Raw genomic sequence first — 14996 nt, 5'->3', positions numbered from 1 at the left:
TCTCCTAAGACTGCCAAATGCTCAGGCCTCATTCAGGTTCCCCCCAACCCTGCTCCAGTTTTGAACAGAAAATGACTAAACTGAAATTCTTTCTCAAAAAGTAAATAACTTACTCTCAAAAACTCTGCAGAGGAAGAAAGATACTACTCTGGCCTAACTATTATCTTAAATGTCCACGTCAGTGTTAAACACAAACCAGAAGTTTAAAACCAATTTGACGGGAATACCCTGACCGATCTGGTGGCCAAATGCAATTATGCAACAAACCTGCAGTTGGGAATTTGAAACTGAACTCTAAAGATAGGGCTCCCCACCCACATAAGCAGGATGCAGAGGCTTTGCACACACAGTCACTAAGGTACTGTCAGGATAGTGTGTCAGGAACAGACTGGATGACTTCAACCATCTCCTTCCTCAAGGGCATCCATTTTCTGCAAGTTACTCTGTGCTTTTCCAGCAACCGACCACAACTGGATTCTGCATCCCGGGCCAAGGAGGAGCCGAGTGTGCTCAGCCATACCCCTTTGCTCCTGCACTGCAGCAGCACAAGTTCTCAAGAACTACACTTGCCATTTTGATTTGCTACCTGTAAGTGCACCGGCCCCAAGTGAAAAATGAGGGCATTAAGAACTACCTAGAAAAACAAAAGAATCAAACAGCAGTCAACAGACAAATGCTCTCTTACAGCACCAAGAGCAAAACTACTGCCAGAACAAAACCTGTTTGAATAGCAGTACACAGTAACAAACGACAAGATGAGGAATAGCTGTTTTCATTATTGCTCTAAATGTTAAGGGGAAAAAACATAATTTGTTCTTTTAATCTTAAAGAGCCTCCTCAAAGGTCACTGCCAACACAACAACCACAAAATCTGTACTTAACATTACAACACAGCAGAAAGGGGCACAATTCCTATGCCCTTCTGTAGTCTGGAAAGATATTTTAAGTCATTCAATTTCTCCACAGCAAGCAAAACACATTTTCAAGAAATAAATTCATAGGCTCTAAAACAAACCAGACTTAATCCATGCCCAATTAAAATACTTCTCCATTAATGCACGATTAAATACCTAATTTTTTTTTTCACTCAGAATTAATGCAGAAAAGGAATATTGTCTCACAGTCCGTAAACATGAAGTATGCAGAGATGAGAAACATCTCTCTACCCAAATGCCTTCTCTGATGAAGAGTATCAACCCCTTGGACCAGACCCTCGAGGGCCTGAGTTACAGAGCTCAGCACTGTGCACAAAAGCAAAAGGCAGCAGACCATCGCAGCATCCAGAGTCAAAATGCAAGCTCACACTACAATGCCAGAAGTATTCCATAAACTGAAGTACCCAGAGTAGGCAAACTGTCTGTCCAAAGTGAAACATACTGGTCCATTCATACAAATGCCATACCAACTCCTAAAACTGAAACTCTGACATTAATTTTCATCTGAAAAATTGTACTACATTAATTCAACCCACAAGCTAACAAATATTCTAAAAGAGCAAACTTAAAAAATCTGCTCTGCAAGGCCATGTTTTTAAGCCAAAGCTCGTGTACAGATGAATACAGCATGAAATACTATTTGGGTTTATGCCTTAGAGAATAAGTTCAACAGTTAAAAAAAGAATAAATCCCACCAGACTGTTTCAAAAATCCAAATATTGCTCTGAAGGTTTTCACCTTACCCTACTCGTACACCTTACCCTTTATGAGATTCTCTCATAAAAAGCCCATTTTCTAACTAGTTGCATTTTTGCTTTGTATCAATTACCAGTGTGATATTTTTCTAATGACACAATTTACTTTCCAGCCATCAAGTTCTCCCTACCTTCACAAAGATGATCTAACAGTAACTATTAATACTGAAGAGTCTTTCATTGTTTCAAATTTACCTAAACCCCTATCTACGAATTACCTGCCTCATACAGGATTACTCATAGACACTCTTCAGACAGTATTAAGTCTTGATCAAGCAACATTAGGGTAAGATTATGAGAAGCTTTCCACATTAAGAGCTTCTCAAAGCCTTTAAAATGAGATTGTTACAAGCACTAGCTGAAGGCTATTAAAAAAAAAAAAAAAAAAAAAAAAGACCAGCAAGTTCTACCATTTTAAATACAAGATACAGATCCTTAACTGTGTTACATGGCTGCACAACTACAAAAACAAATCCCCAAGTCAACTGCTTCTTAATACCAAACATTCTCAAAAATTAAGTGACATTGCATCACCTTCATTTTAATGCCCAAAGAAATGGCCACTGAGACAGGATCATACAGAATTAACTGTACCTCTCAGTTTGTACATAGCCATGGTTAAGTCACATTTTTCAACTCAGCCTAATTCTTAGCATTATCTTCACCCAGGTGAAGAATTAAGATACAACGACGGCTCATGCTCTCTGGGTGTCCTGACACCTTTACTCATGCACTGTCTAGGCAGTATGAGGACAAGGACCAGCAAATTGCACTTTAAAACAAATTAACAAGCACCTTCTTCAACATCAGCACCAACACAGCCCAGTTTCCCATACCCAGAGATACAGTGCTGTATGTGGGTTAAGGTTGAGCTCACATTGCATTCTTCCTGACACTGGGAATATTCATGATCTTCTAACTGCCTGCTTCCCCTCCCAGCCCCCACTCCTCTCTTTCCTCATCAGGAATAGTCCAGCTTGCTGTCTCAAGGATCTGTAAGCCCTTTGGACAAATCTGGTTGAACCCCGTGGAGTTCAAGAGTCACCAGGAAGGGGAAAATCATTATGCGGAGGGCAAGGACATGTAAGCAGTTGAGGTACATAAACTCACACTCTGCCCAAGTCCCTTCTTCTTCCAGAACTCTACCCCAAATCAATCAAATTAACTCTCTGTCGCTTTGAAAGAGCCCCCCCATTAAACTTTACTCAACAGTCACTACAACAAAGAAGCCTTTGAAGTACCTACATTTACACCGGCTGACTATACACCACTATCTCTAATTGCTCAGTGTGCTGAGCAACGTCCTCAGAGACAACGAGACAACTTTTATTTATTTTGGATCAGTTTACACACAAGCATAACAGCAGCTTAAACCATCCAAGTTTTATTTACACTAACTGACAAAAAGAAACACTATCACCAAGACTGCAGTCTTTAAATAAGGGTAAGGAAACCAAAGACCCTCCTAGGATGCTCTGCAAAGACTCATTCTCGGCTGAATGTCATTTCTGAAGAAAGATTTGAAAAGGGTTTTTATCTTCATTTGACTGGGTGTCAACAGAATGTAACAGTCTCTGAAAGAACAGAACCATCAGATCAAGATACACCTTGTCCTTCACTACTTCTGGCTGAACTGCAATCAGTAACAAATACTTCAGAGAATCTTGCAGAACAGAATTCCTTCAGCAAACTGTTGTTCAAGTAACCTCCCCCTCTGCATTCAGACCACCACCACCACACCCAAAAGCTGGATAGACTTATCCCCCAAGATTCACCAGGCTCCTTCTGTTCAGAGCTGTGTATTTGTGATAAACACAGTATTGTCGAGCAAGGAGCTCTAGAATTTCAATAAGCATCAAATTAGCGAGTTTTTCTGTGCTAAATATTTTATTATTTTCCACAGGACTGGAATCAGGAAGCACCAATGAAACCGCTCAAGTCTGTTCCTCTTGGCCTTTCACACAGTATGAATTTTCAGAGCTCTATCACATTTTCTCCCCACAGTTCTCTCACTTTCTTTTCCAACCTGAAAAATACTCTTCTGACAAAAGTTGTATACAAGGAAACCATTTCACTGTTAAACCTGTTCTACTACAAACCCTCATTAAAAACCAAGGAAACTCATTACTATTTCTTTCACTTAGAAATACTGGAGAACAGACTTACGCCATTTCTTAAGAAAACTATATTCAAACTTTTAAATCCCATAAATTTTATTTCCAGTCTGAAGATGAATCATAGTTATAGATAGCTGCTGAAAATCATATGAAAGCAAGAAGTATTTTAGCAGCAAAAATAAAGAGCAAGATCAAAAAACAACTACACATCCTCCAAATGTGGCTGTCAAACTACAGCTCAGATCAGCATTTCCTGGGTTTTCTTGAATTAGATCCCTAACATATATATTAAAAATAACTGAACTGTGACTAACTTCTAGTATTCGGTATCTTCTTGTTTACTGCATTAACAGCTGAACAAGTACACCTAAATTTCTAATCCCTGGGTTAACTATATTTGAGAAATGAAAGTTATGTAAGTTCTTCTCATTAAAATTGATTTTGATAACCCAGGGCAAGTCAGTAGGTGTCATCTTCATCTAGGTTCATCTAATGTGATCTTCTACCCAATTATAGAAGCTGTGGTTTAATCAGCCCATTATACAAAAGCCTCTCATGAGATATAACAACATCTGATCTTTTCCAAGAACGACTTGAAGAAAATTACAGTGATGTTCAGCTCCATGAGAACTCCCCTTGAAAAGTATTAAGCTACTTTACAAACACTCCAGAGCCCAAAAACACCTCCAAAGGAAGTCTGACAGAATGCAGTTTCACAGGTCTGAAGTTTTTTAGGTACACATTGATAAGGTTGTGTTGTGCTAAATTACAAACAGAAAATGTTTGTGCAGCTGAAGTTCAGAAAACCACTTTTTCCACCCAAATAATGAAACAAAGCAGGGCCTAAGCTGTATCTGCACCCTCCTGGCTGTAAATACATACCCACTCTAAATTCTACCATGAACTCATCACTATTCAAAATGCAAAACACGTTTAAAAACCACAAATGCACTCAGCAACTGTAGAAAAGGAATGCTATTATTCCATTTCATGGAATAACTGGACTGAGTGGACTGCACTGAGGCTACAGCACTGTACCTCGATCTGCAGACACGGATTACAGCGCCACAGGCCTCAGAGCAGTGTGTAAAATGCAGAATGCTCTATCGTGCTTTAGTTAAACAGTATCCTCTACAATTGTCTACAATTAACAATTGCCCCACAGCTTTATCACAACCCTTAACCAGCCCTTAAAAACACGAAGTCTAAAGGGAGATTAGCAGAAATCAGAGGAAAACAGAAGTATATGGACAGTTGAGCAAACACACCTGCAGTTACAAGTTTAGCACTGCTGCCCCTGCATTCTCCATCTTCCACACTTCTGCTTGTGCCCTTTTCTTTCAAGAGAGGAACAGTATTGTCAAAAGGTATGCACTTGCTGGAGGCAACATTTTCTCCACTGTCTGGCTGATTAATTCTGCTGTTTGCTTCAAGTAGAGGAGTGAAGTCCTCAGACTGAGCAGCTTCACCAGGTTCCAGCTGAGAGGAGCTTTTAGCCTGTGACACATTCTTTGAAGACACAGGAAGAGATTCTTCATCGCTGTCAAATCCAAATGGATCCTCTGTTACCTCATCTTCAACTTTGGGTTTCTTAGGAACATCAGAAACATCTGGTTTGACACTGGGCCTCTTCTGTCCTAATTTGGCCATGAAGGTGGTTTCTCCCCACTTTGTACTGAGGGTGGTCCGTTTGTTGGAAAACACTTCATCAAACTTGGAACTGCCATTTCCCCCTTTCCGGCTATAGGTCTTTCCAAATCGGGATGTCATTTTGGCTCCTGTTTCATATTCTCTGTTGTGAAAGAAAGAAGAAACATCAATTCACCAACCTTCTAGCACAAATGATTGTTATTTCCACCCTTTATTGGCACAAGGCATGTACATGGCACACAAGCAACAGATCCATCATCTGCTTCTTTCTAGACTCGCTCATTCACACATGACTGTCATTACGGCAAAAAGTTCTACACTAAGCATCCACTAAAACAAGTCTAAATTCAGTGGCCTGCACGTTCATAAACCAATGGCACAATGAATCCTTAAGAAAAATCTTCTAAGAACGGTATTGCTTTGCTCTAATTTTATATTTTCAAGTATAGAAGGCACTATCATAAACATCATGAAACAGCTCAGCAGTATTTGCACCACATCTGAACATGCAGCTCCCCCCTGGAGTCCAATAGCAGAGCATGGCATAAAAAACCCTCTTGCCAGGTAAACACAAAACCTGCCAGAATATTTCACATTGCCGTAGATGTACTTTAAGTACTACTTAATCACAATGATGACAACTCCATCCCATCTTCCTCTTTCACACTCAGACTCACTCAGCAAGTGTTTTACTTGGCAACATGATGTGGTTTTTTTATGACCATCCATATCAGGCCTGGTCAGGACCGGTGCACAGCAAACCCCCACGAGTAAATCTGATTCACGGAGGGACAGGAACAGAGACACTGCTCAGTCCACCCCAGAACGTGGAGGACACCTTAGGCAGGCCAGTGGAAACCATTACTGTTCATTGGCTCTTAAAAGCACACGCCCTTCACAGCTTGCTCAGAGGAACAGAAGTGTAAAATTAGCAGATTAAACAGGAACACATTTAAGAGCTCCTTGCATGTGTTTTCTACTTTTATTTAACTCAAGAAGGAAAACAGACGACCTGGGGGATTTTTACCCAAAAACAAATACTTCAACTACTGGACAAATGACAACATGAACCCCAAACCCTAGTATCTGTTTTGTGAAGCAGTATTTCTCTCTTTTTGGCCCAAACCTGGATAGGAAATTGCAATTCCTTATAGTCAGCCTGAATCTAATCAAGTTCTTCTTTCTCTCTGAAATTCCTCTCCACACTGGAAAAAAGTCTGTTTAAAAAGACAGTTATTCAAGCTTCAGAATCAAAGAAAGCTAGCTTTTGAAGTCTTAACTAAGTTCGTATAAAGTATGTGAAAAATGGCAGTTAAAATATTTGCATTGAACTCACCATGATCACTTTGTTCAATACAACTGCTTTATCATTATACCTCAAATATGTGATATACTATCATTCCTGTTTAATTTTTATCTCAACACTCACAGTTTCTCAACCTGAAGTGTCAGTCTTGCTTCTGCCGAAATGGCCAGCCTGCTTTCCAGAAATGTCCCTCTATCCCTTCATTAGAGCAAGACTGTCTCACTAATAATAGTCTCCCTCAATTAGACCAGGCCAGCCTTCACTTATCATAGGAACCGAGCAATTCATGGGGAGAAAATCCATGGAGAAAAACTTAAGTGAATGAAAATGATCAAATGTGAACTTCAGGAGTTTACCAGGTAGATGGTGATGCACTGCAGAAGAGCTACAGGAACACCCACTTTGGGAGAAGCTCTTCTCCCCAGCAGTCCAGCCAAAGGAAGGTAAAGGCAGGTGTCTGTCTGCTGAGCAGAACTCTGCTGCAAAAGCCCACTGTGCACAGGGTTCCTGGCTGCTCCTAGGAGACAGTACTCTTTAACCCCATCTCCTCTTTTCCCCACACACATCACGGCCAAACTTCTTTTTTTCCTCCTCTGTACGTAGCTCCAATTTTCTATTTTCTATCTACATGTACTTTAGAAAGCAAACAGCAAATGAAATTTAAATTACCAGCTTTATTTTGGTGATGCTTGTAAATATTTGTAACAGCAACCAAAATATTTTAGACCAGAAAGGCCAGGTTTTTGAGCTCTAGAAACTAAAGCAAAATATTTATTAATATCTCAGTTTCTAACAACTTACAGGAAAGAAAAAAAATACTTCACTTACCACTAGCACATCTTCCACCCCTAAACTCTCGAGACTCAAGTAAGTATTTCTTACAATAAGCATAATAAAAAGCACTCAAGTGAGTATTTTTGACACTACATTTCCAGCCTATGCAAAGATAATGACAGATTTAAATTACAGCTTGTGGGTTGCATTTCCAAAGGGAAAATTCCTATAGTCAGGAAGACTTCATTTTCAGAAGGTAGAACCACATTTTCCTGTTTATAAATTTTAAAATTAAATTCATCTCATAAGAAGCTTTAAATCAAAATATAAAACCAAAATTTATAGTCAGTACAATGTGCGTAGGCTAAAAGATGAGTATTAGGAAAATATAAACATGCTATAAACTCACATCTTAGATTGAAATTAAATTTAAGGACATAAAGAGGTGCCTCCTTACACGAGAGCATCAACAGAGCAGGATTTTTACTCTTTACTTACAATTTGCTCTTGATTTTTCACTCAGGTTCAATCAAACACTCGGTCAATTTCACTCTGTTTCCACTCCCTGCCTCCCTCTCCTGCATCGTGCTGCACCATTTGGAGCAGTGCAAGCGACGGAAACACAGGGAAAATCCGAAACACAGTTCTCCCGCAACTCCCAGCCCTAACTCGGAGGAGCAGCTGGAGACAAAAAACCCGGTAATTCCCCAGGAAGCCCATCAGCCGCCCCTACTCATCGCTCCTCTCTACACCGCTCCTCTTACATAATCAAAGGAAAGAAAAATAGGTTAAATGCACGGAGGCAGAAGGAGCTGATGAAATCCCACGGTGACAGTTTCTTTTTTCCTCCCTCCCCCCTGCGCCGGGGGGGTGCGAGCGGAACCGGGTCACCCCACGGCTCCCTGATGTCATTTCCCTTCCCGCCCGGCCGCCTCCCCCGCCCCGCCGCCCCACCGGCCCGCATTACACAAGTGCCCGCGGCGGCCGCGGCCCGGCCGGGCGGCGCGGCCCGCGGAGCCGCACCCCCCGCCGCGGCCCGCGCTTCACCCCCGAGCCAACTCCCGCCCCACAACTTCGCTCCGGGCCGGGGGCGGCGGCCCCGCACGCCCCTGCAGGCGGGACAGCGCCGGGGCCGCGGCTGCTGCCCGCGGGGTGCGGGGCCCGCTCCGCGGCCCGCTCGGCCCCCGCCGCCCCCGGCACCCACCTCGGCGGCAGCGGTGGCGGCGGGTGCCGGGCGCGGGCCCGGCCGATGTGGCTCCGGCCGCGGGTTCGGGCCGCCGAAGCGCCGCCTGCGAAAGGCGCTCAGCCTGCGGGACGCCTCCGCCCCTCCGGCAGCGGGACCCTCTCGGGGTGTCGCGGGCGTCAGGGCCCCCGGCGCCGCCTCCTCCGGCGCCGCTTCCTCCGCGCCGGGATTATCGCCGCGCTCGGGACGGGCCCCGGGACCATCTCTCCGCCATTTGCCCCCGCTCCTTCCTGCCGTCACCGTGCGCGCCCCGCCCCCCGCCGCCGCGGCCAATCGCCGCGCGCCTCGCTCGGCCGCCCGCGCCGCCTCCGCGCCTGCGCCCGTCCGCGCGGTGCCCGCCGGGAGTTGTAGTTTGCGGCGCGGCGCGGGCCCCGCCGGGCCCGGGCACGGCCCCCCGAGCCGGCGGGCGGGTCCCCGCGGCGGGGCGGCCCGAGCCGGGACCGAACGGGGTACCCCGCCTGGCGGGAGCCGCCGCCTCCCCGCAGCCGCTTCCGCCAGGGCCCGCGGAGAGGCTCTGCAGGCGGGGCCAGCCGCGGGCAGCCCCCACCAGCCCCACCCCGATGGCGCTCGGGCCCGGGTGGGTCCCGGCACACGTCGAGGGTTCGCGGAGCAGCCCGGCTCGTCTGGAGCTGTGGAAGGTCGGAACTCTGCCCGGGAGTTCGGGAAGGCGGCAGGCGCTGAAGCGGCCCTGCGTGCACTCCATTAAAAGTTTGCGGCGCCTCGTCCAGGGCACAGGAGCCCCCTGCGCCGACGGCCGCCCTGGCTGGTACTCACAGTGGGTGCACAGTGCCCGGCCTCACATCCGCTCCAGGGAGGAAACATGCTCCGCAGAGAAGGGCCGCGGAACCAACACGGTGCGGGCTCTGAAATTGTGCCTTTCACATGCTCCCACTCCAACAAGCTGCTACATCCACCCACACGCGGTAGATTTATGCTCACCTTTGAGGCTTTAATTAATGATACACACTGTGCAGAGAGGGAAAAAAAAAAAACGCTCCACAAGGATTGTGTCGTGCAGCAAAATACATATGGGCATCAGTCACCAAATCCAACATTTTATATTCTGTAGGCAATATTTCATAAAATCCTTGTGGGATAGAAAACTAGAGATGAATGACCAGAAAAACAGTAAAAAACCAACATCACACAGATGTAATTTGGTCATTTTTCAGAGGAGTGAGGAACTCAGAAAAGTCAAATGAAATTCTACAACCTTGGAGTCCAGAATGGTTTCACAACACATGCTCATACTCAAACCATCCTTTGAGGCTTTACAATACAAGTCCCAAATGCAGAACTAATTAAAAGGCTTATTTCACTGTGCAGAAGAGATTAGAATTGTCTCAATACCTCTAGGTTTTTTCTTAATTTTATATTTACCCAATGCCAAATCACTGCCTCACAATAAGATGATGCAAGACTGGTTTTGTTTAGTGATCCTTTGAGTAAATCTGGTCTTTGCCGCATCCCTGATGTGCTGGAGCTTTCAGGCATTACTTCTGAAACATGCTGTGAACGTGCCCTCTAAAGCCAGTCTACAACTGGCGCTGCTGGAGAAAGTGGAGATGAAACCAATGGGGCCTTGAAATGAGAAGCACAAGCTCCATTTGGAACGTGCTTGAGGTTTGTGTTGTGTTTCAGACAAGGCTTACAAGCTCATCTGCATCTCACCACCCGACTCGGTTACTGAAGAGCCACTGAAAAACAGGCTACAAACTTTAAAATTCGTAATCTGACTACAAAGAGTGAGGAGATTGTTCTCCTGAGAGTATTCTTGATCAGAGCTACTAAATAGCTCATTTAAACTCTAAGAGTAAAATGGATAGCTCAACCTGTTTGAGTTTGCATAGTCTTATTTGGTGACTGATCTGTTGGACAAAGAGGAAAACACTACTGTGGGAGCTCGAAACACTGATGCTCTGAGAAGTTGTTTACAACATCAAAGTTTGTCCTGAGAACCAGAAAAAGTGAAGAAAATGGCCAGAGTAAGGAAGTAACACCAAGAAAATAGTAGGAAATAGTTTCTATTTTAATATCAAGTTCGAAGAGTTGAAATTAAATTAGATCTGTTTCCAACGTAAAGCCTGGGCTACCTAAGTCACTTATACAGTAATGCAGAGAGTTCTGCAGTCTAAGGATAGTAATTGAATGTCATTTGAAAGCTCTTACACACCTTATACCCCTGGGCTAGCTTCATATTTCTAGCTGTATTTCCAGTCTTTGTAGAAACCCCACACAGAGTAATCCAAGCCACTGCAGATTCATGGTCATGAGGGAATTTCCCATGACTAACAGAGGATAAATTCAACTCATTTATGTGCTGCCTATCCTATCCTGGGTACCAGCAGAAGTCTGTATGTGAAGCCTTTCACTAGGATGATGATGATGGAAAAACAAACCTTGTTGTGTTCAAGAACAGCAGAGATGTGCCAGTTTTACTGCCCCAACATACTTCAGACACTTCGGAAATTTGACACCCTGTATCTTAATAAGCTTGGCAGTTAACACGTTAAGCTTTGCTATTTCCATTTGCATTTGGCTCACCTCAAATATGCAAGTACCATGGCAGAGCAATAAAAGCCAAATCCCATCTGTGTTTGGCAGTAGGTATGTTTCATTCTCAGAGGGTGGAATTTAACAGGCATTTCATGCTTTTTGTGAAATTATATTACTGATAGTTGCCATCTCCCATCACACAAAAAAATCCCCCAAAACAAAACACCAACCACACAAATCCTCTCACAAAAAAAGCAGCCCATGGAACACTCCAGTCTGCCATTTGTATTCATGACAACAGCAGTGTGAAATAAGCAGCCGTCTTCAAATTGTAGTTTTTCAACCTTAAAAATTTTGGGGGAAAGTCAAAGTGAATCCTACAGCTTCCCATTACTGCTCTCCCCTCACCACCCACCACCCCCCCCCAAGAGACACCATCATCTTTGCTGTTTATTATAAAGTCAGAAAGCCCTGAAAAACACAGCCCAAGTACACCAAAGGTGGATATAAAATAGATAAAAGCATAGTAGCAGAAGGAACACATAAGAGGGACAGAACAGTTATTTGGATACATTCTATCTTAATACACCCTAGACCCCTCTCAGTTCTCTTTGAGATTCTGTGCCAGGACCTGTGCAGGGCAAACAACACAGAATTTTCCAAGTGAGCTGCAGCCCAGTGCAGAGCCTTTTAAAAACATTACAATATTTTAAACTGTTTCAATTTCTTCCAAAACAAAAGGAAGGCAATGCAGTAGGAAAACAGGTGGTTCCCCATGTAGTAGATACTCTTGGGGCAGAGGGAGACAGTCACATCCTTCCAGAAACTGTCAGGAAGGTTTCTCAGTGCTGCCTCATGGACAAAACATAGCATTTGACAGTAATAGAAGCATAACTGAGGCTACAGGTTTTAAAGGGACCATAGCAGTAGGTATCCTTTATATCAAGTACATGAATTAGCCCCATAATACACCCTCGCTCCAGTCCTTTTCCCACAAAAAGGGAATAAGCTTATAATCCATTGCCCTGTTTCCCTGTGATGCACTGCTCAAAAAGCAAACGCAGCTCACAGGAAAGCTCTCCCCAGTGCTCCTCATGCCTAAACTGCTCTCCTCACAACTGTAAAAGCCTCTCAGTCCACTCCTTCTCCTCTGCCTCTTCCCTGTTCTTCTGAGCCTCAGCCTAGTCACTATTTGCCTTCCAAGTTCTCAACTTCCTGTAGTACTTCCTTCCTTTCCTCTTGTTCAGGTGGGAAGGGATGAGGGTGAAGAGGATGTCCTGCTGCACTCACAGCTGCTGCAGTGCTTTCATGTCCCAGTTAGAACCCTGTACAACGCTAAACATTTTGGTGCTTTTTGCTTTTTCGTTGCCAAAAGTCACCGTGCTCCTGTTGCTGTCCTTCAAATGTCACGGGCACACACGGGTGAGAGCACACAGGCCCTTGCCATTTCGATTCACTGGGGCGAGAATTTCCCCCTTGATATTTGCACAGCAAAGGCGAGGGGAGCGTGAAGAGACACACGAAGTGACTAATTACCGTATTTTAGTCAACTTCTCCTAAAATAGTGACTTAGACTCCAGTATTGCCATTAACATGCTGGAGGAAGGGCAGCAGCCCCAGCAGCAGCACAGGACTGGGCAAGAACAGCAGGGTTGTACTGAGAGCTGCAGTGGCTGCACAGGGCAGACCTGGTGGGTTGACCCAGGCTGGATGCCAGGTGTCCACCAAAGCTGCTCTGTCACTGCCATCCTCAGCTGGACAGGGGAGAGAAAATATAACAAAAGGCTCATGGGTTAAGAAAAAGTCAGGGAAAGATCACTCACCAATTACTGTCACAGGCGAAACAGAATTGATTTGGGAAGATTAGTTAAATTTATTACCAACCAAGTCAGAGTAGGATAATGAGAAATAAAACCAAAATCTTGAAACACCTTCCCTGCATCCTCCCTCTTCCCAGGCTTAACTTTGCTCTCAGTTTTCTCTGTCTCCTTCCCCTCTCACATATTCCTCTCTCCAGCTGCAGTTTGGCAGTTTTCTTCTTCCCATCTTGTATCTGGCCACCATCACTGTTGTGCTTGGCCTTGGCCAGTGGTGGGTCCATCTTGGAGCCAACTAGCATTGGCTGTATCAGACACAAAGAAAGCTTCTGGCAGCTTCTCACAGAAGCTACTCCGGCTACCAAAACCTTGCCATGCAAACCATACAGTAGAACGTACAGGGGCAGTGAAAGAGGGGAGATCTTCTCCCCAGTGCACAGCAAAGTATAATTCCTGTCAAGAATATGGCTTTTCTTAGGGAGGTATTTCCAATGGATAATGTACCACTAATTTCTGACACTGAGCCCTGAGAAGAAGGATTGAAAGGCACTCAAACAGGGGATCTTTATACAGCCTTGGATCATAATGTTCAGTAGCTGCCTCTTCATATGTGGAGGTTAAGCCATTCAGTTGAGAAACCCAAAGGTTAAAACAAAAACTGCTGGGCAGACCAAATGAATGCTTGAATGAGTGCAGCAGAGGGCCAGTTCTCCAAGATTAAAAAAAAAAAAAAAAAAAAGTTCCCTGGATCACAGCATTACTAAATCAGGCCCAGACAGCAGAAAAAGTTGTGCTACTCCACCTTCTCCCTGGCCTGCACACCCATCTGCTGCAATCATGTGAGAGGCAGCATCGTCCCTGCAATGTCAGAGCCTCTGGAAAGACTTGTTTTACTCGATGAACCAACAGCAGTCATTCACCTATAGCTAAACTCTCAGTGGTTTTCTGTGCAGCTTTTTTCCCCTAGGTGCTCAACCTGTAAGTGTACTGGAAAAACCTGTGGTGAAACACTAGTGAGAGAGCACAAAGCAGCTTTCACCTTGTTATAACCATCAAGGTCAGGACTTTATTCTGCTATGCAGTATGTTCCCATCAAGCTCTGCTGAGAAAGTAACCACCTGTGCTGTTTCCCACTGAAGATTTTATGATGTGCCAACATGTTTCAGGAGAAAAAAATAAACCGAACAAAGGCATTTGTAGTGAGGCTGCAGTCTCACTGTAAAATGCACAAGGAAAGTCTAGGTTCCACCATCCTTTGAACAAAGCAAATTCCCATTGCTGTATAAGGAATAAAAAGGTGCTGTCTCTCTCAAATACCTGAGATCTCTCACAGACCTGTGGAATGACCAGGCTGAATACCAGCCTTTCCTTCTTCCTGAATTTTTTTTGATTCCTTTTAAGATCTCTCTGCTTTACATTATTGTTGAATTTCTGTCTTAATAGCAACAGCCTTTAAGGAAAGCTACTGAAGTGTGTCAGCAAAGTGCTTGTTGAGGAAAGAAAAACATGGGAACCCATCAAGAAATTGGTTCTTATAACATGCTCATTGGTCATTGTCCTGTTCTATTCCTCCTCCAGCAATAGGGGACCAGCCATTTCTGTTGCTTATTTGGTTACCTTGTTTCCTTCATCCAGTCTTTTAAAAAGGGCAGGTATGTGACCAACACTTTATCTGCCTTTGTCCTCTTAGTTTTGGTTATTGGGTTTGCACGTGGCTGTCACCTGCAGATGCTGTAACATTACCTTGAGTTTTAATTTATGAGAGTTTTGTTTTCACCTTTGTATTTCCCAAGTACTTAATTCTACTTTTTAGAAAGAGGCCCGTAACTAAGCACTTCTACAGTAGTTGCAAACTATTAAAGCCCAGCAGTATCAGGTCAACAAATTCGTTGGTACTCTGGAG

General features: G+C 44.3%; 1 protein-coding gene across 5 annotated transcripts in view; it reads right to left on the bottom strand.

Annotated features, from left to right (window-relative positions):
- Positions 1 to 9567, bottom strand: part of WAPL (WAPL cohesin release factor) — a 65907-nt gene extending 56340 nt beyond the window's left edge. For 2 of the 5 annotated variants that reach the window (XM_066191621.1, XM_066191620.1), the window contains exons 1-2: positions 8742 to 9036; positions 5076 to 5599 (exon numbers count right to left, since the gene is read on the bottom strand). In XM_066191621.1, coding sequence (XP_066047718.1) covers positions 5076 to 5577 — 502 coding nt within the window. In that variant the 5' untranslated portion in view covers positions 5578 to 5599; positions 8742 to 9036. Of the gene's footprint in view, positions 1 to 5075; positions 5600 to 8035; positions 8435 to 8741; positions 9038 to 9554 lie in introns of those variants that run through there. The other 3 variants (XM_066191619.1, XM_066191616.1, XM_066191617.1) reach the window with 3 other exon arrangements.
- Positions 9568 to 14996: the final 5429 nt, after the last annotated feature.

Source organism: Chamaea fasciata, unplaced genomic scaffold (genome assembly GCF_029207755.1).
Source record: "Chamaea fasciata isolate MVZ Bird 193981 ecotype frontalis unplaced genomic scaffold, bChaFas1.0.hap1 SCAF_9, whole genome shotgun sequence".
In the NCBI taxonomy this organism is placed as follows: Eukaryota; Metazoa; Chordata; class Aves; order Passeriformes; family Sylviidae; genus Chamaea; species Chamaea fasciata.
The sequence above is the reverse complement of the archived record's forward strand: the minus strand, read 5'-3'. Positions and strand labels throughout refer to the sequence as shown.